A 27,168-nucleotide genomic window follows, 5' to 3' on the forward strand; every position below is an offset into this window, starting at 1 on the left:
CCAAGAAGCCTTTTCTTATCACCCCTCTCAGAAATGATCTCCCCCTGCTCTGAAATCTTATCACTGAGCCGATTGGGGCCACCGTGGGCTGCAGCCCTGCTGTCTTGCCCTCTCTCTCTCCTGCCCCTCCACGCCCCTTGTACTTCAAGTGCCTTCAGGCAGGGTCTATCTTACTTATCTTGTATTCACAGTAGTTGCCAAGGGAGGGCACATGGTAGGAGCCAATCCATGTCAGAATGAATAAAAATGTTCCTGTGTACAGGCAGCCACTCCTGTTTTTGCCAGGTCCCCCTTCCAGAGATAGCAAATCAGCTTTCTACTCCATGAAGCTCCTTCACTTACCTGCACCCTAGCGGTCAGGTTCCAAGACCGGGGAGAGAGGATGGCCCATTTCCCAGCTACATGGCTATATTCTAAACTGCCCAGTTCTGCTATCTTTGGACATTGTGAGTTTGAAGAAGATGCTGCTGGTGACGTAAGCATGTCAGTGAGACACAGCCCTGTCACATCTGCACTGGAGCCATGGGCCAGCTGGCTGCTGAGCTTTGTCCATCTTCCTGCACTGTATTTTAGCCAATCAGGGCAAGAGACATGGAACTTCACTAGCCACCAAGGGACAATGGTAAGGCTATGGCATCCTTAGCCTTTTGGGATCTGTCTTGGTATCGATCCTTGAGGGGGTAATCATCTATCCCTTTACAAATACTTGCTACCTACCTGGATACTGTGCATATCTTCCGTGCCTCAGGGACCTTATTGTATAGCCAGGGAGTCAGAATTTAAGCGAACGATTACATGTGTGCTGAGTGTAGCCGAAGGTGAAGTTATTGGAGCTAAGATGCAAGAGGGTCCAGGCAAGTTCTCTGTAATCACACAACCAAGGCTTAGGCTGAGACAGCTGCTTGACCCAGCTGTTCAGAGTTATGAATAAACTGGGGAATTTTAAGATGAAATTTTCTTTCACCTTATAATGATATCACTTATGTTACAGACAGCAGAAAACACCTATATAGAGTGACAACTCAAGCCAAAGCATACACTGTCTGACATTCAACAATGTCCAGTTCAGGAACTGATGGTAAGGCCTCAGAATAAGACTAAATTGGCAGCCAGTGAGCAGCTAGCAGATGTGTTTTGGGCCCTTGACTTTAGTAGGGTGTCAGATCCAGGCAAATTTCTTTTTCTGCAAGATACAAGCAGTCCAGAGCCTACTGTCCTGCCTGTGCCCTACTTCTCCCCAGTAGTGACAGCCTCAGGGACTTCAGAATCTGCCCCTAAGAGTCGGCAGTGCTTGACTGCTTAGTGTGCAGTCCTCAGACTGGTCTATCAGTATCACTGGGAACTTGTTAGAGTGCAGAATCTGGCCCAACCCCAGACCAAGTGAATCTGCAGAGAAGCAGTAAGATAGACAGCAGCTTCCCGGACCCTGCCCCTGGGCGTCTCTGACTTATCCCACTGCCTTTCCGGAATGCCCTGGAAGCAACTACCTGTGAATCAGCATGCATCCTCCGGTGGCTTCTCACACTATCCTTGCTTCCTTACTTACCGACCACGGCATACCTGGGAAGCTGTGCTCCAAAGTCTAAGCGTATTTACCGTGTGTCCTTGAAGCTAACCTCTTACCTTACTTCTTCTTACCCACGGCATACCTGGGAAGCTGTGCTCCAAAGTCTAAGCGTATTTACCGTGTGTCCTTGAAGCTAACCTCTTACCTCTTCTGGGACTCTGTTTTTTTTTTTTTTTTTTTTTTAATTTTTTAAATTAGAAGACCAGGTGATAATAACCATCCCTTCCCTGCCTACCTTAAAAGGTGGTTATAAACAATGAGTGCCATAAAGGATGTAGAGATGGAGTCCACATGATGTGAAAGGCCTGGGGAAAATGGTGGTTTTCAACCCGTGCTGATAACTAGAATCAGCTGGGAAGCTTTCCAAACTACCAACGTCTGGGCTGCTTCCCAGAGATTCTGATTTAAGTAGCCTCAGGTAGGTCCTGGGCATCAGCAGGCTTTAACATCTCTCCAGGTGACTGTAAAGTGCAGCCTGGGTTGAGACCACTGGGGAGATGGGGCTACTTAGGGCAGGAAGCAGCCTGGTCCTCTCAGTGAGGGGCCCATCTTCATCTTGGACTTTGAGTAAGAGCCAATTCTCAATCACGAAAAAAAAAAAATACCTTAAAATGTGCCCACCATCACCACGGTGCAGAGGGAGGACACAGCTCTCAGCACAGGGCCTTCCTGGGGCGGCCACATCCCTCCAGGCAAAGGCTGATTGTGAAGCAGGAATGACCTGAGGATGCAAATGGGGCCAGCACTCCCCTCTGGGCCCTGCAGGGAGGTTCTCACCAGTTTCTCAGAACTGGAGGACTGAGGTCACCTCTTCCTGAATATTCTTATTATGGCCGCGTCTAGGAGTATAGAGCACTGTGCGTGGTTCCCAGAGCAGAGCGCAGACTCGCTCCCTCTCAAAGACTTCCATTTCTCCTGCCTAGTTCTACGTTGGAGAACCCACCCGGCCCCCCTCAGAGACCACTGCATGCAGATACTTGACAGCCTAGTTCTGGTGCCCAGAATGGGTAAAAATCACTCTTGGAATTTGAGCTTAAGGCCTATTGCTATTTGAGTGGCCTGTGTGGTTGGCAGTCATTTGTGAATTGACTTTTCACTGAGTCCCTGAAAGCCGCCCTGGGCACCTGCTTGGCTGCTGTCACCTTTTCTATTTCCAGCACTGCATTCGGGCAGGCATTATTTCACCCATTTTTCAGACACAGAGTCTGAGGCTTAGAGGGGTTAAGTCATGGGCTCCGTGGAGTCCACACTCAGCGCTGTGCTCTTTCTACCACACCTCCGGTGCTACGTACATGTAAAATGTCATGGCCGTCCCTCAAGCTTTGGGGACATATTGTGAAGGTTTTCTACATCTTTGTTGCTCAGAGTGTGGGTCTGTGATCAGCCGTGTGGGCACCACCAGGGAGCTTGTTAGAAAGGCAGAGTCCCAGGCCCCCTCCCCATGTCCACTCTATGAATCAGAATTTATAGTTATCCCTGGCAGACAGCTAGCAGGGTGTGTGTGTGTGTGTGTATGTGTGTTCATACAAATCAAGCTTCTCTTACATATGGGAAATCACATTTATGGGAAATAACACTTGTTAGATCCTGTAACAATAAACTTTTTGATCCTTCTGGATGCATCCTAATAGATATAGGTTTTAAATGGCAGCTTTTGACTAATAAACTCTTTTATATGCAGACAGCAAATGAAACCAGTGAAAAGAGACAACACCAGGAGCACGCCACGAGCAATTATGTCTGCAGGCTCCAGCCGCCCTCTCACCGGGGCCTTTTTCCCTGCCTCTTGGTGGGGCCTGATAGACTTCCCAATTATGTGGTACCAGTGTTTGTCACTTTATTAATTAAAGTCCTGTATGTAAAGCAGGAGCAGCGCTGTGGCCAGGCCTAATGTTATTAGTTCTCTCATGGCCCTTTCCTCCTCCAGAGGTAATTACTGCAATTTTGTGCCTAGAATATGCCCCATGTTTGCTATGCATACCTCGTGGCAGCTTCAGAACAGTCTCTTGAACTCATATTAAAAAAAAAAAAAACCCACAATAATGAAATTCAGGCTGAAGAGGGACAAAAAAGACACAATAATACCACATGATGTCCACTCCGCATGCAACATCCCCAAAGGTAGGCAAGGCTACAGCGGGAGGTATTATCGTTCTCTAAACTTCTGAAGGACTGTATGAATCCAGTAGTGGGGACAAAACCAAAGAGGGATGCTTCGGTGTGTATTTCACTTCTGCTGCAGGAAACGTTTTAATAGACAGAGATGCTCCATGATAAAGGGACTTGGCGGGGTGTGCCCTCCCCAGTCTCCCCCACGCTGGGGTCATCCAGCAAACTCCTGATGGGGGTTCGGGTCTTCCTTAACCTAAGGGGCCACATGGTTGTGATTCTGGGTGTGAACTTGCAGTTTTAAGAGTTTCTCATTTTTAACACCCTATCTCATTAACTCCAGCAGGGAGTATCGACACATTGCAAAATCCAGTGTTTTTGTTCACCATCTTCTAATTCACCTGGAAAAATAAACAGCAACTCTCCGGCTATAAATAGCTGAATGAAAAAATCAGCCAAATGCAGCAAGAAGCTGGCCAGATGCAGATTTCTGGTAACAAGCAAATAAAATGAGCTGCTGGCAAGTACCTGCCATTACAGAGACTTATGGAACGCTGGATTCCTGGTCATGCAGGAGACGTCCATGACCGGGATCCCGCCTGAAGCCACCACGTCTGTCTGTCTTTCTGAGGGATCACGTCAAAGCCAGTGAGTGACACCCACCCAGGGACACCCATATGTCCTCTTTGTGAGAACGTGGGTGGACAATGTGAAGGTTACATGTAAAAATCATAACCTTGGGATCCCTGCCTGGTGACATTACGCAGTTACAAGCATTTGTTTTTCGCTTCCTTGGTCTTTTCTTTCTTTTCCATGTATTCCCCCCTTGGACACCTGTGACTTCTGATAACTAAAAGATAAACAGTAAGAGTCTGTGGGTATTAAAAGCATGTCTATGAAGAACAATTTTGATCTAGGAAAATATAACATCAACTAAAGAAAGAAGGCACCGAGACTTAGACGGTGTGATGCCAAGTCCGCGCCAGCCTCTATCGACAGCTGTGCTCAAGTCTCCGTCTCTGTCTGGAAGGAGGTGCACAGGGCTGCTCTCGGGGCTGGTGCAGGGGTGAGAGCAACTCCAGTTGTCTCCGTCACACTTTACTGTATCTTCCTAGTGCTCCACAAGGAACACAGAGTACTTTTATAATCAATAAAAGCCAAAAAATCCTTATTAAAGAAGGCAGCAAGGAGGGTCCTGACGTCACGGGAACGGAGGAGGAAAAGGTAGGGAGGATCCAGTTCTCTCATATGCACTGTGGGCTTTGCCAGGGAGGCCAGGGAACGAGGCGGTAGAGTGCTGTGGACGGAGCTCTGGAGTAAGAGTGGTCTGTGTTTTACTTCTTACACAACATCTCAAGCCTCAGTGCATTAATCTGTAAAATGGGGCCAACAGGACTCTCCTTAGAGATTTACTGTGGGGCTTTAACAAGATTGTGTGAGCCCAGGGCCTAGTTTAGCAATGATATCTGATAATGTTAGTTCCATGTTAGAAAGAAATGCACACACACACACACGTACCAGGAGAGTAAAGGGGGAAGGGCAATGTGTTCAAAAGCTCAGGCTAGTTTTTCTTATTTTCCAGGTTCCCCAGAGAATTATCTTTCCTTTCTTAGGGGAGGGAAAAGATCTTTTCGTCACACGGTAACGGTGTGACCAGGAGCACACAGCCTCCTCTGTGCCTCAGTTTCTCTGCATGGAGTGGAGATGATGTTGCAGAGTCGCTCTGTGCGCCTCTTGCTGGGGAACAGGACCGACTCTGCAGTGAAATTCCTACGGTCTTCCTGGACGGCCGCTGGAGGCAGAATGGGCTGGTGGCACGGAGTGTGTGCAGGGGGCGGGAGTGTTTGTCCCCCGGTAGCTGGGCAGAGCCTGCACGCTCACAGACTGCTCAGTGTGGTAGATTGATCACCCCGGGGAGCCACGGGGAGAGCCTGTGATTAACATACACGGCTTTTGATTGGGACCCCAATCTGTGCCAAATGCCTAGGAAGATTTTACTCGACAGCAATTGTTCATATGCCTCAGTTTCATCACGTAATGGGCGAGGCACTCAGTTTGAATGGCTCAAAGGTATTCAATTAATTATGTCCGACAGCAATTACATTGCTGTTGACTCCTTTAGCCGGTGAGCACGTAATCCTGCAGGGTCAGTCACAACACGAGTGGTGACAAGGCGCTGGGCTCCAGCCGCCTATAGCTCTAGGGGCTCAGGCAAGGATGATTTCAGCTTAGAAGTCTCACTAGGGTGTCATTTGTTAAATTCGGCTTAGAAACCTCACTAGGGCATCATTTGTTAAATTCGGCTTAGAAACCTCACCAGGGCATCATTTGTTAGGTGCTTCTGATTGAAGGAAGAGTCTGGTTTTCATGGTTTATCCTGGACCTGCCTACAGCTAAGGCATTATACAATCAAGGAATTATTCACTGGGTGGGTTTACTGAGTGAGTCCTCCTGGTGCTACTGCTGGGTGCTGCACGAGACCGGGTTCCGACCTGCCCAGGTGAGACAAGAACACACACAATGGCTGAATTCATGTGACAGCGACTTCCTCACACCTGAGCAGAGTAAGAGGGCTGCCCTTCGTGAAGTACTGCAGCCCTAACACAGGGTTTTCATCACATTTCCAGTTGATGCTGCTCACAAGTTCACACAGCAAGTACTACAGGCGCTGTCACCCCAATTAGAGGATGCAACTTGTTTTGAGCCATCTTGCTCATAAGGAGGGTACAGTCTGAACTTAAAACTCAGGTGGCCCATGTCAAATCCAGCGACCTGTGAGTGCTGACAGATGGTTTTAGAATTGGAAGACCTGGTTGATTTGTGGCTTTGCCACTTACGAGCAGGGGGACCTTTGGCAAACCACATAAGCTCCCCAGGCCCCAGTTTCTGCATTGGTCAACAGGGTAACAACTCCTGACACGTCTGTGTTGAGGAGGTAACGAAGGGGAAACGCTCAGCTCAGCCAGTCTCATATTAGGGGATCAACATTTTAACATGGGCCCTGCCGGTCCCTTCCCAGAGCCCCAGCCTAAGGGGAAGCTCTTTCTTCTGGGGAACAAAGGGTTAGTTAGGGTGCTGGAAAGGTCTAGTGAAAATGACTTTTGGCTGGGAAAATGTCTCACTGTCATTTCACGTAAATGATCCGAAGACTAGAGCCTTTCATACAGAAAGTAAGTTCAAAAAACCTCAACAAGATCCCAACTTCCTGTGGTCCGTCCCACCCACCCCCACCCCTCAAACCCCCCCCCCCCCCGCCCCGCCAGCCTGGACCTGCTGGTTCATCATCCTCCTGAGGCCTCTCTGTGGCTCTTCTGCCAAGCACTGGTGGGCTCATCCCAGATAGTCCAGGCCCGGGTTTAAGATGACTGGACGGGTGAGGTAGAGTGGCTGGCTCTGTAATCTTTGGCATATGGGGGATTCTTTTTTTAAAACTATTAACAGTAATTGCAGGTGTTTATGGGCTTAATTATACTATCTTAATGCATGTACACAGTATGAATGATCAAAGCAGGGTACAGCTGGATGGGGTGGCTGTCCTTAGGACCTGAGGCAGGGAGCAGGTGCCTCACTCATGCAGTAGGTCTTTGTAAAAAACCACTGGATGGGGCCGGCACCTGGGAAAGCAGTAGAAGATGGCCCAAATCCTTGGGCCCCTGCTCCCACAGGGGAGACCCAAAAGAAGCTCCTGGCTCCTGGCTTTGGATCGGCACAGCTCTGGCTGTTGGGACCAATTGGAGAGTGAACCATCAGATGGAAGACCTTTCTCTCTCTCTGCCTTTCCTCTCTCTGTGTAACTCTTTCAAATAAATAAATGAATCTTTAAAAAAGAACTCACTTGGAAAAGCAATGTCTTCAGAACTCCTCCTGCTGCCCTTCCAGTGTCAAGTGGCACAAGCCCGGCCCCCGTTAAAGGTGTTTTTGTGTTTATTGTCTCCATCACTGGAGTGCCGGAGGCCGCCACAGCTCTGCTGGGGTTTCAGACGTGCTGTCAGCCTCAGGGTGATTTGCAGGACAAGATAGGGACAGCCACAGTCAAGGCTGGCTTCAGGGATGACAGGGGTAGCACAGGTGCTCTAGAAGGTAGTCCATAGACCCAGTCACCATTGTTGGAGGAGGGCGGCCCTAGGGTTTCAGGAAAAGGCAGTGGGGGCTGCAGCTCTTCCTCTTGTTTCTTAAACTGGGTCCTGCTTCCTCCCAGGTCTGTTCAGGGGTCCCAAAGCCTCAAGATAACGGGGTGCATCTTTCCAAAGCCCTAACCATGGACTAGTAAGTCATGAGTCACGATTTTGTATCCAAACAAACAGGCACGTGAGGGAACAATACAGAACTGGTAAAAAAAAGATTTTAAAAAGCAAAGTGGAGCTTGTGTTGTTCGGCTCAGGCTGCTCTGTTGGATTTCCTCCCCGCCTTGGTCCCTGCTGTCTGGGCTTCCACTCCTTTCTTGCGGCCAGCGCCTCGGTTCCTGCAGCTCTCCAAGCCGCAGGCCACCTCCTGGGGAAAGCAGGGCCAGCCTGCATCATCGGGCCAGCCATGCAAGATCAAGGCTCCCTCCTTGAGCCTTCCTCTCCCCATGTGTGAAAGGGCGACAGTACTGTCTCCTCTCAAGGGCACACCCTGGGCTCTGTAAGGGTGGGGGTCACTGTTCTCTTTGGGCACCTGCTGCGGGTGTTAGGGTAGGGGGAATGCCCGCTGCCAGACTGGAAGAATGTACTCCATCCACCCACACTGCTGCTGGGGCTGGTGGAGATGGTGCCTGGGGCCCATCTTCCGCTTCCTCAGACCCCAGCCATCGAGCAGGGCATCACCTCCCAGCCCTGGTGTTGCCAGGTTATTCCGTGGGCAGAGGGAGGCCATATTCTTCAGATTCAGCCTCCCTGGAGAGGGCAGGCCTCAGGCTTGATCTTGGCATTGTCACTGAAGTCAGATAATCAGAGTAACGGCAGCAGCACAGTCGCAGAAGCCACCTGCGCCTTAATTAAGCACTGGTTGTGTCTGGGTCCAGGCCGGGCACCTTGATGCCTTGCGTCACCGGCTTCTCCTGCTGGTCCCCAAGGGCGTCTAGTCTGCAGTGGAGCACGGGGCACATGCAATGGACAAACGGTGTGAGTCCCGTGGGTCAGCAACAATGTTGCCTTGGTGACTCAGGGACTAGTCCCACCCGAAGAGAGTCTAAGTGGAATACTGGGGTGGTCTTCTTTTCCACGTCCGAAGGTGAGGGAGTCATGGTGGGTGGTGGGGTTTGAGTCAGGTGAGAGCCAGGCCAGCCTTGATGCTTTGGAGGCTCACAGCAGTCCCCCCGAAGAGGAGAAGGCACCGCTCGTCTGGGCAGAGTGGTGTGAGAGAAGGAGCGTGAGGCTGGGGTTTGGTCTTGCATTTACCGGGTGGTCTTCAGGTGCATTCCTTTCCTGCCAGCTTGAGAAAGGTGACTCCCCTTTCCTAGGCAGCCCTGCAGGCCCCCAACCCAGTTCATGGGCAGGGAGGCCCCTGACACTCAGGATCTGCTCCATCACATAGGCCGAACAGAACTTTCCCGAACCATGAACTCCCTATCTTGATGAGGACTGGGTGGGGGGGGGGGGGGGACTTCTGTGTTTGTCATTTCCTCCACCTCAAGACTTCTCATATTAATTATCGCCCTTACCCCCGTGTCTTGTCTCTCCACAGGTGACGGTGCCATCGAGCCTAAGAAACTCGAAAACCACTGCAATCAGAAGAGTTCCTCTCTTCCCCACCCTGACGGTTCCACGGATCTGTCTGCAGGGTAGAGGCGGGGGAGTGTTTGAATAAGCTCCATCAACACAGCCAAGAGCCTCGCCTGATAGTCTGACCTCCAGGGTGAGGCTGGAGGCAAAGGACAGTTGCTTGCAATCACCAGCGCCCTGAAGTCTTGCAGAATCCACTGGGGAGTAATTTGCTGAGGAATCCCCTGGCCTCAAGCCTTCGGGGCCCTGCCTGCCTCAGCGTGGCACTGAGCAGGCCTTGATGGACAGCAGAGGGCAACTCCAGAGGTCAGTCTCCTTCCCCACAACTCCCGGGACCACGTGGGCTGTTTCTAAGGTCACCCAGTGTGGATCTCCTTCCCTGCAGGCCAGCCCACCCAGGGAGACCGGGAAATCCCCTCTGGTCATCTCTTGCCCTGATCTCAGTAGCCCCGGGCAGCATCTCACAGCCAACTCCTCATCACTAGGTCCCAGCTTGTATTCCAGGATCCTGGCATGTGCATGTTTGTGTGTGTGTGTGTGCGTGTGCACGTAGGTGTGTGCGTAGGGAGGGGAGCGAGGTGCAGCCACAGGAAAGCCAGAAACCCAGTAGCCAGGAAGTGACCAGTCCAAACTGGAGGGTGGGCCACACCCTCTCCCAGTGGCCCTTGGCCCTCCTGCAGCTCACAGAAGGAAAGCTGCATCCACGATTCAGATGGTCAAGACAACAAGGGAAGCCCACTTTTTTTTTTTTTCCTGCCAGGCCTTGCTCTAAATTATTCTAGTCACAGGCAGGCTATTCAAATAAAATAGAATTTCAAACCACACGGGGCTTGTTGAGACATTCAGGCTGCTAGGATGTGTGAAGGCAGGGGGAGGGGCGGAGACCAGCCTTGCCGCGCTCCCGTCCGCTTTATTAGCCGCAGCTGCTGTGCCAGACACATCCGTGAGCGCCTCAGAGCCAAGGAGGACAGGGAGGCAGCACACGCAAGCCACCGCAAGGCTCCCCTCCCCCACGGCAGCTTGCATTATTTGAACTGGAGCCCAGCAAAATGAAAATAAATAAAAATAAAGTAATGTCAGTTTGATGCTGTCAGTGACTCCCCTGGTTTCCTGCAAAGAATGGCTTGTGGCAGGGAGGGGGCACCGGGAAAACCATGAGGCTCTCTCTTGTTTGTGGCTGTGCCACGCAGAGATCTTGAAATATCCACGGTCCCCTGAGCAACTGTGCAGAGAGTGAGGAGGCAGTGCCTGCAGCCAAGGCTCCCCAGTGAGAGGTGGCGCTGGTGGCTGCAGGCGTCTGGAGAGGGGTGGTGGGAGCTGGTGTGGTTCTGGAATGCCCTGGAGGTTGGATCGGCACAAAGGTGGTGCCCGGCTATGTCTCCATCATTGGTGGGCATCTCACCTGTGCCACAAACTCTCCCAACTCCTCCCATCCCTCTGTCTCTGTTGCCAGGGTTTCACTTCTCGCCCCTTCTCCGACTCATCTAATATGCGAGTTGCATCACGCCCAGGGCAGCAGAGGGAAACTCTCTGCGTGGGCTTAGGATGAATTTCAGGCACAACTGGCTGCACACCTCTGATCAGCGACTCCCAAGTTTCAGTGAGAATCCAGATGACTGCGGGTAGGGCTTGAAATCACAGAGTTCCAGGCTCCACTCAAGGGGTCCAGGGTAGGGTCCAAGAATCTACATTTATTACATCCCCAGGTGACTGCCGGTGGGGAAACACAGACCTCCTAGTTAGCTCATTTCTCATTCTTGAAGGAAATCCATCAGAGACGGGAGCCGTTCTCCCGTGAGAATCCACGGGTGGCTGTGGAGTTTTTGAGGGAGCATTTCCAGACACTGCAGTCACTCAACTTCCTGCAGATCAGGATTGCCTGGGCTTAGAGAAAATGCTGTTGAGGGTGGTGGGCCTGACACTCATCCGGGACCGTCCCTGGTGGCTCCGTGCGTGGAGGCCGCACGGCCAATGCAGGTCCCTCTAGGACTCTGAGGGTTTGAAGGCCCCAGTGATCATCTCACAGTCTCCCTGAGCAGTGCACTTTCCGTTTCCCTGCCCCCGGAGCTCAGCCAGCCTGGGAGAAGGAAATCAACTTCCAGCCCCGGCACCAAGGGTGAGAGTACGATAAACAGTAGGGCTTGCAAAGCTGCAAATGTATATTTCTAGGTTGCTTATTTGTGTTTCACATCAAAACATTTCTCCTGACATTGGGGATTCGAAGACTTCCTGCCCTCACCCCTGCCCCGCCAGTGTTAGACAGATGGCCTGAAAATCTGGTTCTGAAATAATGTGAATACATTTAATATGTATTAGTTATATAAGTATAAATAAGGTGAATGTGGAATGGACCCACTCATTTCCCTCCATGACGCCTCCCGAGCCGGTTTGGGAAAAGGGCAGGAAATAGCAGAAATCGCCCAGAGCACATTCGACTGGAGGAAAAGTAAAACAGACCAGTAAACAAAGCAGCTGTTTAGGCTATTGATCAACTCAAAGGTTATTAGAGAAATGATGAAATATTAGAAAAAGATCGCTTTCACCTTGACATTTCTGTTTCTGAAAGCGGGCTTGGGTAACAGCCAGCGAAGAGCGAATTAAAAGAGCCCAGGCTCTTGAGGCTCCTCCGTCCTCTCAGGTGGGCCAACCATCTGTCCCCATTTAGGTCGTCTGTTAGGAAGCCTGCCTTTCTCGGTGCCGCTCGGAGGCATCTGAGCAACACCAGAAATGACCGTGCAGTTCCACCATCTGCATCAGACAGCATGGTTTCCCAAATACAATTTAATTGACTGCATCTCTTTATTTGTGCCCAGACTTCTTCCAGAAAGGATTTCAAGTGGCTCACAGAGAGGCATAAAATCTAGAAAGAGGACGTAAACTAGATGAGCTCCAGAGAGATGGGGCAAAGGTGGAGTGATAAAACCAGACCGCTACAAACCACGCATCACAGAGTCCTATCTGTTCACCAGGCCGGGAGCCTAGGATCCAGGTAAACCACTCCTCCAACTGAAAGAAATCATCGTTTTTCCATTCTCTCCTGTCCCATGTTTTATGTCAGTGAGTTTTTATTGTACAAGAAACATGGAAGACTCGAACTGCCTCCCTTAATGGGGGGAATCCCACTGTCCATTCCTCCTCCAGCCAGAGCTCCTCCTCCCAGGAACTGCTCTCAGTCAAAAGAGGGGCTGTGAACCTGGTCAGTTGCAAAACATCCACAACTTGAAATAAGTTGCTCAGAGGGTGCATAGCTATTCCTGAAACTAAGCCAGATAGGATTTTTTCCTGTGAATTTCCAGGAAGAGAACACTGGCCAGATCTCAACTCTCCGTTGGCTTTCTCCTCTGTGCAAGGTGTCAGCACAGATGCCACCAGGAGTGCGATGCAGCACAAGGCATGGCGGAGCACAAGGCAGAGCTCAGGGTCTGGGTTTTGGCTGCAGTCCCTCCCTCTTCCTGCCATCTCCTTTCGAACGTTGGTATGCACTGTTGGCTTCCTACTACAGTGCCTCCTCTGCTGGGTGCCTGCCGAGCCCTCTCCATCACTATATCACTAACCTACATAAACCTTACTGCTTTGTAGCAGGTTCAAATACAGTGTCTCCACTTTCCAGGTGAGGAAATTGAAGCCCTGTGAGTCTAAACAACTCAATCGCAAAGGCATTGTGCAGCCAGTCAGTGGCAGAACCTGGCTTGTACTCAGGTAGTTGACTCCAGAGTCCATGAGCTTAATCATGCGCCATGCTGGGGTCTGAAGCCCTTCCCTTCACCCCCTGGAGACTATGACTGTGCGCTAAGGAACATGGTGCCAGTCCTTCAGTCCTCAGAAGGAGATAACAGCTTCAAGAGCCATTTGGGTAAGTGGCTTTGGAGGCACGTCACTAAATGCCGTTGCTGTCTCATTGAAATTTACATAAATCAAATTGTTGACAAGATTCTAAGAGTTGTATTGTTCTGAAAAGGATTTCCCTGGAAAATAGTTTCTTGGCTTTGCTTAAATGCAGGTCCTACTGCAAACAGTTCAGTGCAGCTGAATAAGATTCTCTGCAGATGGGGCTTTACCAGGCTGGTGATGCACTCTGTCTACATGACGGCAAACATGGCCTTCTTTTCCTCCTCGCAGTGGAACAACCAGCCTGGCCATCCAGACTATTTCCTTAATCTGTGTGGGTTTATCTGGAGGTGACCAAGGAGTGGGAGGAGAGGAGAGAGAGCCGGAGGGTCCCCGAGACTCACCTCACAGGGAGAGTTCTTCATTGGCGCGGGAAACGTAACACTGGTCATTGTAGCGCTTTCAGATGAGGGGGCGTCGGTGGTGCTGAGCAGCAGGGCGTGGCCTGGGGAGAGAGGACCAGAGTGGCAAACACCATCAGCGTGAAATGAGGGGTCTAAGGTGGGGCAGGGTTAGTGGACAATGCACAGTTCTTATCTGGCCTCTAACATCTTTCAAGACTTTGGTTTCTGGCCTGCAAGGGATAAGAAAGCACCCTTGTCATTGTCACCAAAAGCTGGCTCTGGCAAAGGATTTCATTGCAAACTGCCTGCTAGGTTCCAGCACCACACATCTGGCTACTACACCCCCTATCTCCCCAGGTCACCAGCCTTAGCACATAGCCCAGGAGCTAAACCCACGGCCACATGTGCCAGCACTCTGCCCTCCAATGGTCTCTATGATCTTCACTCCTTTTTCTTTGCTCTGGAGCCCACGTAAACCTGTACCCAGACTCTACGCAGGGAGACTCATTTTGTGTTTTCCCAGCACCGTTCTGCCAGGGAACCTAGCAGGCCACAAGTCCGCACCCCTACGTGGTGGTGAGAAGAGGCATCTATAAGCGTTCAAGAACTGCACAGCATTTGGAGATGGTCAATGCAGTGGAGAAGAAAGCCAAGGTGAGCTCTCAACTTTGTAGGGGCCTACAGAGTCTCAAGCATGAAGTAGCCATTTATTTCCACCTCTCTTCATCGCTTGGTCAAGTCTGTTACCGAGTTACAGCCAAGGAACAAATCCAAGTGCAGGGTGCAGTCAGCAGGGCAGGCCAGAGAGCTGGGCAAGCTCAGGGCAGATTCAAGGAGCTGTACTATGTGACTGGGGACAGTCAAACCCCCAAGTGGTTCAATGGGTCACAATTTTTGTTCATAAGTACTCGAAGGGCTGCTTTTGTGGGGTAGGGGGTGGTTTGGTTCTCTGGGCCCCAGAAGACAAAATACATGGTCAATTTGTGAAGAGCTGCAGCTTTTCTCATAGGGACTCAGGTCTGGGATTCGGAGCTGTGAGACACGGACATGAGCCACTCCAGGAGGCAGCCGAGAGCCCTGTAACTAGAGGATTTCAACAAGGCCATAGCTACTGTGAGTGGAATGACGACCCCAGGAGCAGGGACATCCAGAGCAGACCTTTCTTCACTTCCGTTGCTTCTACAGACAGGGGGCTCAGGAGGATGCTGTGAGCGAGGAGGCCAGCACGAGGAGCCCCGCGTCCTCCATATAGGAATGGGGGGGTCCCTGCAGAACCCTCTCTGGCTTCAGTAACTCAGCCTTCTCTCCCAAGGGGCCCTGGGAGAGTGTCCTAGCCCAGTGGTGAGTCACTGTAATGCAGCGAGCTCTGAAGACCAAGAACAGAGCTGCCCGGGCTCTGGGGTCCTTCACAGTCGATCTGGTTGTTGTCTTCTCTATTAATTATTATTGTTATTTCTTTAAGTGATTCATATAATGCCTAATATTTGCTTGGAAAGAGAGGGATTTGGGGATGCAGGTCTCTGGTTGCAGAAAGAGAAGGCAAGTGAAGGGGAGAAAAGAAGGAGAGCGACGCCTCCACTAGCCCTGACCTGCAGAGAGCTGGGAACCAGGGCCTGCCGAGGTGTAACCCTGGGATGGAGCCATGGCTGAGGGCCCAGCCTCCCTGGCAGCCTGGCCTTGGCATCCTGCTCATTTCTCAGACCTTCTCTGCTCCCATGCCCTGCCTGGAACAGGGTCTCTGAGTCCAGAGGTGGCTCCCTCTGGCCTCAATGGCCGTCTCCTGGGTGTATGGAGGCCCCTACCTCCTCTGCCAGTCAAGCAGGGGTTATGGGGAGGGCAGGGGTTGCCAACATCTTTGGGATGGACGTGGGAACAGGGCTGAGAAGGCTGGGCTACAGGAAGTAGGCAGATGTGGGCCAAGGTTCCCAGGGCACAAAGTGGGACAACTGACACAAGGCCTCCCCCTGCTTCAGTCTCCCCAGTCATAAAAGGGGCTGTGGCTTTTCCTGCCTACAATGGATTATGTGCCTGCCACACAGTCGGACCTCAGCCGACCATGTTCAAAGAGTGGATTATCACTGCTGTGGCTGTAACTGCAGCCAGTCCTTCCTCAAGGTCCTCATTTTAGGCAGTAAAAGGTGCCATCGACCTTGACCAGGTTTCATTGCTCTGAAGCTCCAGAAAGTCTGAAGAGGGAATTGTGGGTGAGCACCGTGCAAGGTTTGGGCAGGCACCCGGGCTTGCACTGCAGCATGGAGTGAGGCCCACTTGTTCCGGGGTGGGACCCTAAGTCTCTCATCTGTCCACCTGGGCATCAGAATGGGCATCAGGGAGAAGGGATGGGGGTTAGTACCTTGGTGGTCCTGGGACCGGGCATCCTTGAGGGTCCTGACCTGCCACCGAGGCACACGGGACGAGAGTATGCCTTGGGTCCAGCCACACAAGCCATCCTCGAAGTTGCAGTAAAAGCCAGCAGGGAGTTTACCTGTGGAGAGGGCACAGGGGTGCAATCATTTCCACTATAGGCAAAATTTGCCAACATCACAGCAAATTAGCCAGGTATGGCTACACCGTCCTCATTGGCCGGAACAACTGAGGTCCTGAGGATCCTGCCTGTAAGGGTGAGAAGCCCCGCCTCCCACACAGCCCTAATGCGTGCACATGCTGCTGTACCATTTTCTGAGCTTTGGAAAACAAAGCAGTGACACTAATAACCCTGCAGCATGGGTACTGCTAGCCTAGGTCGATAGATGACAAAGCAGAGCCTCAGAAAGGTCAACCTGATCAAGGTCACACAGCCAGCAGGGACTCCAGCCCAGATCTTCTGCTTCTAAATTCTGTGGGTGTGGCCCCAGGAACAGTCAACGTGTAACTCAGTAGCACACGTTTCCAGCAGTGTGCATAATGGCAAGAGTGTGATGGGGGCGGGGGCGGGGGCGGTGGCGGGATGGGCAGGGGTCGGTTGGGTCCCTCAGCTCCCTATGTGCAGACACATCCTGTTCTTGGCACGTTCTGCCGCCTCCCCTTTATTTCCCTGCTCCTTTGCAGTTAGGTGAAGCCATCCGCTGGTTCTGGTGAGAGAAGCTGGCGTGGAAGTGGTGCTGTCTCACTGGAATGGAGGCTGCGGAAAGCCCTGTGGAAGTCGCAGTCTCCTTCCTTGCTTGCTGGAGCAGCCAAGGAGAGTTCTTCCTCCTGAGGGCACTGCCGTACAGACGCTGGAGCCCCTGCCAGCCTGCATCCCTGACAGAGCCTCTCTCCCTCCAGCCCTTACGGAAGATGATGCAAGTGCAACCCCAGTGCCCTGACACGGCGGGACGGTCCACACTGCAGCCTATCCAGCCTAACGTGATCAAACAACCCCAGCCACTCGGGCCTCCTAGTAGCCTATGTTGGCCCGGCAGAAAGGGCCCACAATGCTTTTCTGCACACCAGCAGACCTTGGTCAGCTTTCTAGACCATGTACTTCCCAGCTTCCCACAGAAAGAGGAGGGAAGGAGAAGAGGGCTGGACAGGACTCACTTTCTCCAGCTGACTCTGAGAATGTCCCCAGGAAGACTCAGCTCCAAGGAGTTAGCAGGCTGCCCCGGGCCAAGCCCCGAGGAGGCAGGGGGCTCTGCAGCCCTGACCCCAGCACTTTGCTCCTTCCTCTGCCAGTCTTCCTGGCAGCAGCAGGCTGACAAAGAGGGCCCAGCTGCTTCCTGGCTGTGACAGCGCCTCGGTGACTGATTCCTCACCTCCCCGATTCGCTGCGTGTTTCACACAGAGGCAGAATTATAAATTAAAGCAGCCCATCACCGACTTTGAGCCTCTCTTCCCATTTATACCCCCCTAAAGAAATCATTTCCCTCAAGCCCCACGTGTGCCTCTGATTAAAAATCCAAAAGCCAAGGAGATCTGTTTCATTTTTCACTCGCCCCTCGAGGGATTCCACATTTTCCTTCTGCACAAACCAGCTGGTGGCTGCAAGTGGACCCTGTGGGGCATTCTTCACGTGCATGCCTTGGAAACCACGGACCCCAGTGGAGGGCTCCTGGCAGACGAGGGAGGGGCAGGGCTGGGCTGATCCTGCTCAGCCTGCCACGCCCTCCTGACCTTTTCAGGAAGTGGAGGAAGACAGCTGAGCCTTGCTTGAGGGTACTGGTGCCTGGACAGCACTGGAAGCTGGAACCCTGTGCTTGGGGCCTGCTGTGTGACCTTAGGCAAGTCACTTCTTTCCTGCTTGCCTCAGGCTCCTCATCTTCAAAATGGGTAACTGCCGATTTCACAGGGTCTGTCTGAGGACCCAGCGAGGGAGAGGGCATGGAAACACTTTGCACGCAGCCAGAGTTGTGCAAATAAAAAGTGGGGACACGGTGTGAGCTGGGATTGGAAGCCCTATTTCTTTTTGCCTTGTCAAGTAAGGGAGAAGAGGCAGTAAAACAGCAAGACAGGTCAGTGGACAATTCATATAAAGATTAAAACTTCTAAGGGAGGAAGGGGAGCTATGAGGATTTCCATGATTGTAAGCACATCAGGGCAGTGTGCCCAGAAAGAAGTCACTCCCAGGGAAGCCAGGGTGGGGAGAGGGGTGCTGTGGGCACCAGAACAAAGCCCTCAGGGGGTTGACTGCTGGGGGCAGGGTGGAAAATGCTTGCTGAGGCCACCTGCTGAGCAAAAGGTTGGCTCTCAGGGCTTGCATCTAACGGTGTCACCCACCCTTTTCTCTTCCCATCACCTCAAGCACCTCCTGAGCACTTGGCACAAGGCAGGATGTTAACATTTATTTGCTGAACAAAATGGGAGCAGGTTCTCTCCTCCAACTTCTTGCTATTCAAAACGAGGTCTGGGGACAACTACCTGTACGTGCATCACCTGTGCCACTGCTACATGTGCAGACTCTCTGGCTCCAGCCCAGCCCACTGAGTCAGGATTGGCATTTTTCACAAGCTCTCCAGGTAAGTCCTGTGCATCTCAACGTCTGAGAAGATTGTTCTACTGGTCCCCTTCTTGGGCTGCAGCCAGCCGTTTCCCTGGCTGGCTGGTCACCTAGGGCCCAGTGTGGGTCAATCAATCCTGCAACGTTTGGCAATTATGACAACTGATTCCACTCTAAGAGAGACAGATTGGCACAGTCACAGAGATGTGACCTCAGCCCCAACCACAGGAGCTGCCAAGCACAAACTCCAGGCCAAATGACACTACTTTTTTTTTTTCCTTCCTGTGACAACTCTGTTAACATTTTTGATAAATAAGTGCTATATATTTTCTTGAAAATATGGAGTCATGGGAAAAATGCTAGAGGAAATACATCAAAATATTATGGTTATCTCTGAATGCCTGAGAAGCGGGATTACAGGCAACAGTTATTTTCTCCTGCACCTGTTTCTAGATTTTCCAAGTATTTTACAGACAGCATGTTTTTTTTTATGATAAAGAAATAAACTTTCCAAAAACTCTTTGCCTGGCAGCAAGAGGATTGCCCTCCCTCAATAGAGGAGATCATTGATTTGGTGGAGGGGAAGTGGTCAGCATGCAACACCCAGTGGGTGAGTGACCCACAGAGGGAACAGAGTGGGGGACCACATGCCATGGAGGCCATTGGCTGGGACACACAGGAAGTGAATCAGACACTCTGCAATGCAATATAGCATCTGGGGATGGCTCACTTGGGTGTGGCAATGTTTCCTTGGAAATGTGGGGGTGGCAGTGTTGGAGGAGGGAGGAGAAGGGCTTGCAGGAGTGTGGGTTTGGAGGAAGGGGTATCAATGGGCAGGTGTGTGCCAGGATTGGCCAGAGAAGGGCAAGGGGTGCCACCCCCATCTTAGGCAATGGAGACAGCTCCTAGAAGTTTTGAGGGCTACAGAACGAAGATCCAGTAGTGGTGCATGTGGCTAGCCTGAGAGTTTGCCTGCAAGCCTGGAGTGTGCACGAGATTCCCTTGGAGGGAGGTGTGGGGAGTTGAGCTGCCTCTTCAGTAGGAAGAGCTGACTGAATACAGCCTACCTTCCTCCTCCAAATTCCAATCATGACAGGGTTTGGCCAACTATGCTGGCCCAAGATTAGTGACCCTCATGAGGCTTCCTTAGAGAACTTGGCCATCCCCGACAGAGATGCCACCTGGAAACACTAGCTCAGAGAAAATGCTTGATTAGGTCCCAGGTCAACTGGGAAAGGTGAAGTGTAGTCAAGAGCACTTCCCTATCACATGGGTGTGGGTTGTGCTGCTTGAAGACACCACCACCACCACTACGAAGGCTGGCTGACATGACCATGTGCTTCTCAGACGTCAGCAGGTATCATGCTAGAGATGTGAAAGCTGAGACCCAGAGGGCGGAGGCCGGCGGGCCAACTCCCCCCTCCTCAGAGGGTGCAGGCAGAGCCCCATACCTCCTTAACTTCTCCTAGGTGCAGGGCTTAACACAACCAAATGCTAGAACCCCATAAAACAAGTGAGTTCTGTCTTAGGGGTTCACGGTATGGGCTCTGGAGTCAGACAGAGTCTGAGTCACTGCTTAGTCCCTGGCTAGTAGGGCTCATTTTAAAAAATCTTTCTTTCTCTATTTATTTGAGGGATGGAGGAGGGTGAGCACTGCCATCCACGAATTTCCTTTCCAAATGCCCACAACGGCCCCTGGAAACCCATCATGGAAAGCTCTGGAGTGGTGGAAAAATGCCCTGGGCTTGGTGCTCTGGCCACAGCTGTGTCCCTGAGAGGCTGTGTGACCCTGAACAAATCAATGACCGTTTCTGCACCTTCATTTTCCCAGTTGTAAATCAGGGCACAGCCTGCTCAACCTGCATCCCATCTGGGATGCAGGCATCAGAAAACTTCACAAAGGCACTTGGAAGCCACACAGACGAGTGATGTTGCTGGAGCAGGGGCACACAGAAGACGGGGAGGAGGAGAGAGGCAGGTGGGTCATGAAAGACAAGGCTTGGAAAGGAAGAGGAGTCCCAGCATGCAGAGCTTCTAACATCATGTTACGCAGGTGGGCTGTGTCCTGCACAGTTTCTCTGTGCCCCAGGATGCTGACAGCATAGCTTACGAGAGCTTTGGTTTTTAACGCACGGAAGACCGTGCTGTTCTAGTGCAGTCACAAATGCCCCTGGGGTCAGGAGGGCTGTCCAAGCTTGTGTGCCTGGGGTAATGGGGCAGCAGGGTACGAGCTGGGCTGGGGCATCTTGGCAGCAGCCCCTGCTACTCACTGCACAGCTGGCCCTCGTCTTCTCCCTGGGCGCAGTCCTGGTGGAAGTCGCAGGCCCGCCCAAGCTGGAGAACTGTCCCGTTCCAACAAGTGAAGGAACTCTGCAGCGCCATCTTGGAGCCGGGGGATGTCCCTGGAGAGCACAAAGACACACACCATGGTCAGTCTGGGTGGCTCTAGGCACCCTCTGGCTTGACTGATCAGCCCTGTGGGAAGGCTACAGGGACAGCATTAACCTGCCCTGCTGTGTCCATCCCGAGGGATGACCGAAGCAAGCTCCTCTCAACCTGGCAGCAACCAGGGCCAACTCCAGCAGGCTGAGAGCAAGCCCAAGCCCTTCTTCTGCCCTTACCCTGCTGGAGATCTCACACTCTCACGATGGTGGGTAACAGGCAGAGCAGCTGAGGTTTGGTCCACATTCCCCAAACATTCAGGGGTTCCCAAACCCATGGCTTTAGTGTGCCAGGTGGACAGCCTACAGGTGGAGTCTCGTTTGCACAGACAACTCTATCCTCAGGGTCACTTCTGGGGTACCGCTAGCATATGTTGTCCAATACACCCTACCAACCATGTTCTGGACCTCAGATTCTACCATTCGTTGAGTAGATTCTAGAAACATATAGCACTTCCTGTTGTGAAGAACAGCACTGTTTAAGAGCCTGGGCCCTGGCCCCAGACCTGGCTCCTCCAAGACTGGCTGTGTGAGGCTGACCATGTCCCACCTCTGTCTGGAGGGATTTTGACTATATCTCTAACATCTGCTCCAGTTCTGAAATTCTTAGAGAAATCACAGTATTGAGTGGGAGAAGGGGCAGTTTACAGTGAACACATTAGCAGTATTAGTTTCTGTACTCAGAATGAAGCACTATGATATGGAATTAACCTATGACCACTCAAGTATCTGTAGGCCCCAGAGATTCAGACTACAGGGAGAGGGCTGGCCTGGCCTAGCCTCCCTTATGGATGAATGGCTTTGCCTGGGATCCTCCAGCAAGGCCTGGGGCTGTCTTCTGCTACTTGGGATTCTCTGGTCCCTGCAGAGATGAGCAGGCAGAGCCCACCGGGGTTGACCCCCAAGTGTGGCTGCCCTGCCTTCTGCCTGGCTTTCTGGCCCCATCACCATGGTACCTGGTGCCACAACAGTTTCCCATTTCCATCCCTGCATAGCTCAGTGCTCAGCTGGAAGGGCAGAGGATGAACCAGGAAGGGCAAATCCCCAGTGTCTCTGAGCCTCACATCTGTGTGGGCTTCTCCAGCCCCGGCTGCGTGACTCAGCTGATTCTGACGTGGGGCTCTTCAAGTTAGATAACCTTCAATCCCTAAAAATCGCATGAAGCTTGAAGCAAGACCCATACCTTTCACCTTACACAAAAATTCACTCAACATGGATTAAAGACTTAAATCTACGACCCGAAACCATCAAATTATTAGAGAGCATTGGAGAAACCTTGCAAGATATAGGTACAGGCAAAGACTTCTTGGCTAGCCCAGACAAGGCTCAGCTTGTCAGATGACAGCAGGTAGGCACCTGATGCTGTCAGACTGGCCTCCAGCCTGGCCAGGTATTCTGCTCCAGGGCATGAGAAAACAGTCCCACTTCCTTCCAGAAAATCACATCTGAGCTCTTTGGCTTGCTATTCAAGGCCTCCTGTGGTCCGGGCCCAATTGCCTTTGCTGTCTCACTGCTTCTGTCTCCGTGTATACCCAGGCTGCAGGGCCATGCGACATTCATGTGATGGTACACCTGCTATCCGTCCAGGTCCACAGACACAGCCTATGACAATCTTCACAGCTCCCCACCCTCACTTGGCCATGGTTCCAGACTACCTGGCTGTAGAACATGTGCACAAGTCCGCATCCTCTCCAACTGGTTGTTTGAGCCTCTGGAGGTTCCTCCAGCTCTAGCCAGTGTCTATCCCACCAGGGTTCATGAATAGTCTGAACATTCGGTTACCTATCCATGGCTGAATAATGGACCCCCAAACAGCGACATCCTGCCTCCTGGAACCCAGTAATAACATCTTGCCTTACATGGTTAAAGGGACTTTGCTGATGTGATTCAGGGTCTTCAGAGGAAAGATTCTCCTGGATTACCCAGGTGGGTCCAAGATGACCACAAAGATCCTCATGAAAATGAAGCAAGAAAGTGAAAGGAAGAAGGAAGAGATGTGTGGGGCGGATGTTGTGGCATAGCGGGTTGAATCTCTGCCTAAGACACCCGCATCTCAAATGGGAGTGCTGGTCTGAGTTCCACTGCTCCATGCTTCTGATCCAGCTTCCTGCTGATGTTCCTGGATAGGGAGCAGGTGACGGCTCAAGAACTTGAATCCCTGCCTTCCACGGGGTAGAGCTGGATGGGGTTCCAGGCTCCTGGCTTTGGTTTGGCCCAGGCCTGGCTGTGGCAGGCATTTGCAAAGTGAATTTGTGGATGGAAGAGCTCTGTCTCTCTATTACTGTGCCTTTCACATAAATTAATTTTAAAAAGCAGATACTGAATTCTTTAAAAAAAATAAATATGATGATGGAAGCAAGAATATGGAATAATGGGAGGAAGGGGCCAGGCCCAAAGGAGAGCAGGCAGCCATGAGGAGCTGGGAAAAGCAAGGGAACAGATTCTCTCTTGGAGCCTCTGGGAGGAACCAGCCCCGCCCAACAGAATGGCTTCAGCCCAGAGAAATGGATTTCAGACTTCTGCCCTCCAGAACCATAAAAGTGAATAAATTTGGCTGTTTTAAGCCATTAAGTTTGTGGTAGTTTGTTACAGCAGCCACGGAAGATTAATGCACATCCAAACCCAATTCCAGCTGAAATCGGAGGCTGCGTCAGCTGGGCTCTGGTCATCAGAAACCCGCCACAGCTTAAGGTCAATGGCTCAGTTCTTTGGCTTGTTTTTTTGTGACAAAATGTTTGTGGTTCCCTGGCCGAGTTACCTCTACCTCATTCTTCCTTACAGAGAAGGGGAAGAAAGGCCACCCCATCTGTTCCTGGGCCTCAGACAAGGCTTCTCCCAAATACCTTCTGCATTCCAAGTGAAGGGCAACACAAAACCCACCCCTGCCCATCAAACCCTCCCCAGTCCCAGATATTCTCAGAGAAACCCCCAGGGCCAAAACACCAAGGGAAAGGCAGAACGAGACACAATGCTCATTTTAAAAGGTAAATGCCAAATTCACCTCGGAGCTTTCATTCTGTGCATCAGCTCTTCACTTGTCAATCACGTCCTCCTGGGAGCTGGCAAGTGAAACGCTTTTGCAGCAAAGGGGTGCAGGTCTGTGGCAGGTGCAGTCTCCCCCACAGAGAGGAGGGGGTGGGAGTCACTGCACTGACCGCAGGGTTGATGGGGGCAGCTGCGGGGTGCCCCAGGAACAGGTTCACTGTACCTGTCGGCTCACATGGCCTTGTAACAACCAGGACAGAGTGGTGCCTGGATTTCTAAGTCTCATGACACTGTCTGCTCTCTCTGCCACTCTTGCAGGGCGAGACAATTCAGATAATAAGAAAAGTTCTTCCCCTGTGCTTGGTGATTTCATTTCCAAAGCACTTTTCCCCTATGTCTTATCATGGGTGATCATTAAATACAGTTAGGATCTATTACTGTCATTCTTAGCCCTATCACAGACAACATTAGCAAACTCAACAACCTGTGAGGTCTCCCTCATCTCTGGCACCCATCTAAGCTGGGTTGTGCTTGTGCACTCCTTGCATCTCAGTGTGTGCCTCCGTGAACCCTCGAGTGCTTCACACACCAGTTACCTGCCATTCCCTGAACAGGGCTTGCAGCTTCTTTTACTTTCCTTCCTTCTAAAAATACCGGCATATGCCCATTGTCTGAAGTTGGAAAGAAGGGTCAAAGGAACAAAAAATAACACCCAGGACCCCGCCACCCAGAGGCCACCATTTTTTAACAGCTTTGTAGATTTTTTTCTTTAGCTTAGTTTTTTTTTCCACCTATGCTTCAAAAGTGTGTGAATTCATGTCATATGTAAACAGGTCTTAAAATAATTAAGCTGACAACACAAGGTTTTCCGAAGGCCTTAAAAATTCCCATAAGAATGTTTTTAATGGTTACAATGCTACGTGATATGTTGCATCATTTATCTCAACATTATTTAACGATTGGCCTGCTAGTGTGTTTATAATAACACTTTGAAGAATATCTTTGAGCATAAACCTTTGCAGGCATTTCAGATTATTTTCGTAGGCTAGATTCCCAGAAGTGGAATTACTGAATCAAAAGGTATAAACATTTTAAAGGCTCTTTATACATATTGCCAAATTGGTTTCTAGAAGTTAATCCAATTTACCTTCCTCCACAGCTGTGTTCATACATGCATGTCCATCCTACCACTTCCTGGCCAACCCTGAGCACTACCATAATTTTTAACTGAAGGCATCTCCCTGTTTTATTTATTTATTTATTTATTTATTTTTGACAGGCAGAGTGGACAGTAAGAGAGAGAGACAGAGAGAAAGGTCTTCCTTTGCCGTTGGTTCACCCTCCAATGGCTGCTGCGGCCGGCGCACCGCACTGATCCGAAGCCAGGAGCCAGGTGCTTCTCCTGGTCTCCCATGCGGGTGCAGGGCCCAAGGACTTGGGCCATCCTCCACTGCACTCCCGGGCCATAGCAGAGAGCTGGCCTGGAAGAGGGCAACCGGGACAGAATCCGGCGCCCCAACGGGGACTAGAACCTGGTGTGCCGGCGCCGCTAGGCGGAGGATTAGTCTGATGAGCCACGGCGCCGGCCCTGTTTTATTTATTTTTAAGATTTATTTATTTATTTGAAAGTCAAAGTTACATAGAGAGAAGGGAGAGAAAAAGAGAGAGAGAGAGGTCTTCCATCCGCTGGTTCACTCCCCAATTGGCTGCAATGGCCAGAACTGCACAGATCTGAAGCCAGGAGCCAGGAGCTTCTTCCAGGTCTCCCACGTGGGTGCAAGGGTCCAGGACTTAGGCCATCTTCTACTGCTTTCCCAGCCATAGCAGAGAGCTGGATCAGAAGTGAGGCAGCTGGGACTTGAACGGGCGCCCACATGGGATGCTGACACTGCAGGTGGCAACTTTACCCACTAAGCCACAGCGCTGGCCCCTGCTGTTTTATTTTGAATTTCTTTGATAGGGAGGTTGTTTTTTTTTTCCCCCCACAAATTACCAGCTTTATTTTGTTCTTTCCAACTTCAGTTTTTAGGGAATTGGCCACTTCCTTTTGCTAACTTGTCTGTTAAGTGGTGGTTTCACACGGAGTTGCATGAGATCATTAACAGGGTGTAAAACTTTTGTTATGGGTTTGTCAGATTTCCCCAGTAACTCCTGTATATTTTCATTCTATTTATAATGTATGTCTATATACCAGCATTTTATATTTCAGGCAATCCAAGCCCATCCATATTTTCCTTGGTGGTTTCTTCCTTTTCTTTGGTGCTCGGAGAGTTTGCTCCCTGTGGGCTTAGAAGGTGACATGGAGGTCACTCTTCATGGTGCTGCCTGTCCTCTCCCCTGAGAATGCCTGCCACCAATTCCTCACTTGTCTGTGACGTCTGTGTAGATTCTACCATTCTCCCCCTCCACAGATGGTCCTTTCACCTGGGCTTCTATGGCATGTTACCACCCACGGTAAACATGGTAGACCTGCCCCTCCCATGTTACTAGCTACTTGCATGCCTGTCTTCCTCATAAAATCGCCAGGCCCATGAAAGGAGGGACCCAGCTTTATCTTCCTGAGCCTGCAACCATGCCTGTACATACAGATCCTTCGAGCCCAACAGTTGGGAAACTGAACGGATCCTGTGTATCAGCTGAGGCAGGTATTATTACGCTCATTTTATGGTTGAGAATACGAAGGCTGGGAGCAATCAAAAGGCTTGCAGAAGGGCTGGTAGAAACCCACCGTGTTTGACACTTTGCTCTCTGTCCTTTGCGCCCTTTCTGTGGGGATCATCCAAGTGGACAGTGGGGATGCAGGGCGGAAGTTGACCCACAAGCCTGACCAAGGAAGGCGTCCAAGAGGGAGGGCACGGCTGCTCTCACTCTCCAGGGGATGGGTTTTATCCCAGGACCTCTCCTCCTGCCTGAAGCACAGCTGTAGCCCATACCTCACCTCTACCAACTCCTCCCCATCTCCTTTCCCTAGCTGGAGACTTCCAAGCTCCCCAGCAGAGCCTCCTGTGTACCACGGGGAGCTTTCTGCTTAAGAGAGATTCAATTAGACAGACGCGTGGTACTCTGATCTTCACGGCCAGCCCAAACTCAAAACTAATGAGGCGCAACCAAAACAACTGCTCTGTCTTCTCAAGTTCTTTTTTTATGGGGCCCATAAATTCCAAGGTGGGAAGTACCCTTGGTGAGTGGTTCTAATCGAGGGCTTGAGTTTCCCGAA

At 51.3% G+C, this 27,168-nt stretch overlaps 1 protein-coding gene across 1 annotated transcript in view; it reads right to left on the bottom strand.

Annotated features, from left to right (window-relative positions):
* The window catches only part of ALK (ALK receptor tyrosine kinase), a 761,992-nt gene that overhangs the window by 96,152 nt on the left and 638,672 nt on the right, over positions 1 to 27,168 (bottom strand). The window contains exons 6-8 of the mRNA XM_062210172.1: positions 20,796 to 20,927; positions 15,964 to 16,095; positions 13,611 to 13,711 (exon numbers count right to left, since the gene is read on the bottom strand). Coding sequence (XP_062066156.1) covers positions 13,611 to 13,711; positions 15,964 to 16,095; positions 20,796 to 20,927 — 365 coding nt within the window. The remainder of the gene's footprint in view (positions 1 to 13,610; positions 13,712 to 15,963; positions 16,096 to 20,795; positions 20,928 to 27,168) is intronic.

The sequence above is a fragment of the Lepus europaeus genome, chromosome 13, assembly GCF_033115175.1.
Source record: "Lepus europaeus isolate LE1 chromosome 13, mLepTim1.pri, whole genome shotgun sequence".
Classification (NCBI taxonomy): Eukaryota; Metazoa; Chordata; class Mammalia; order Lagomorpha; family Leporidae; genus Lepus; species Lepus europaeus.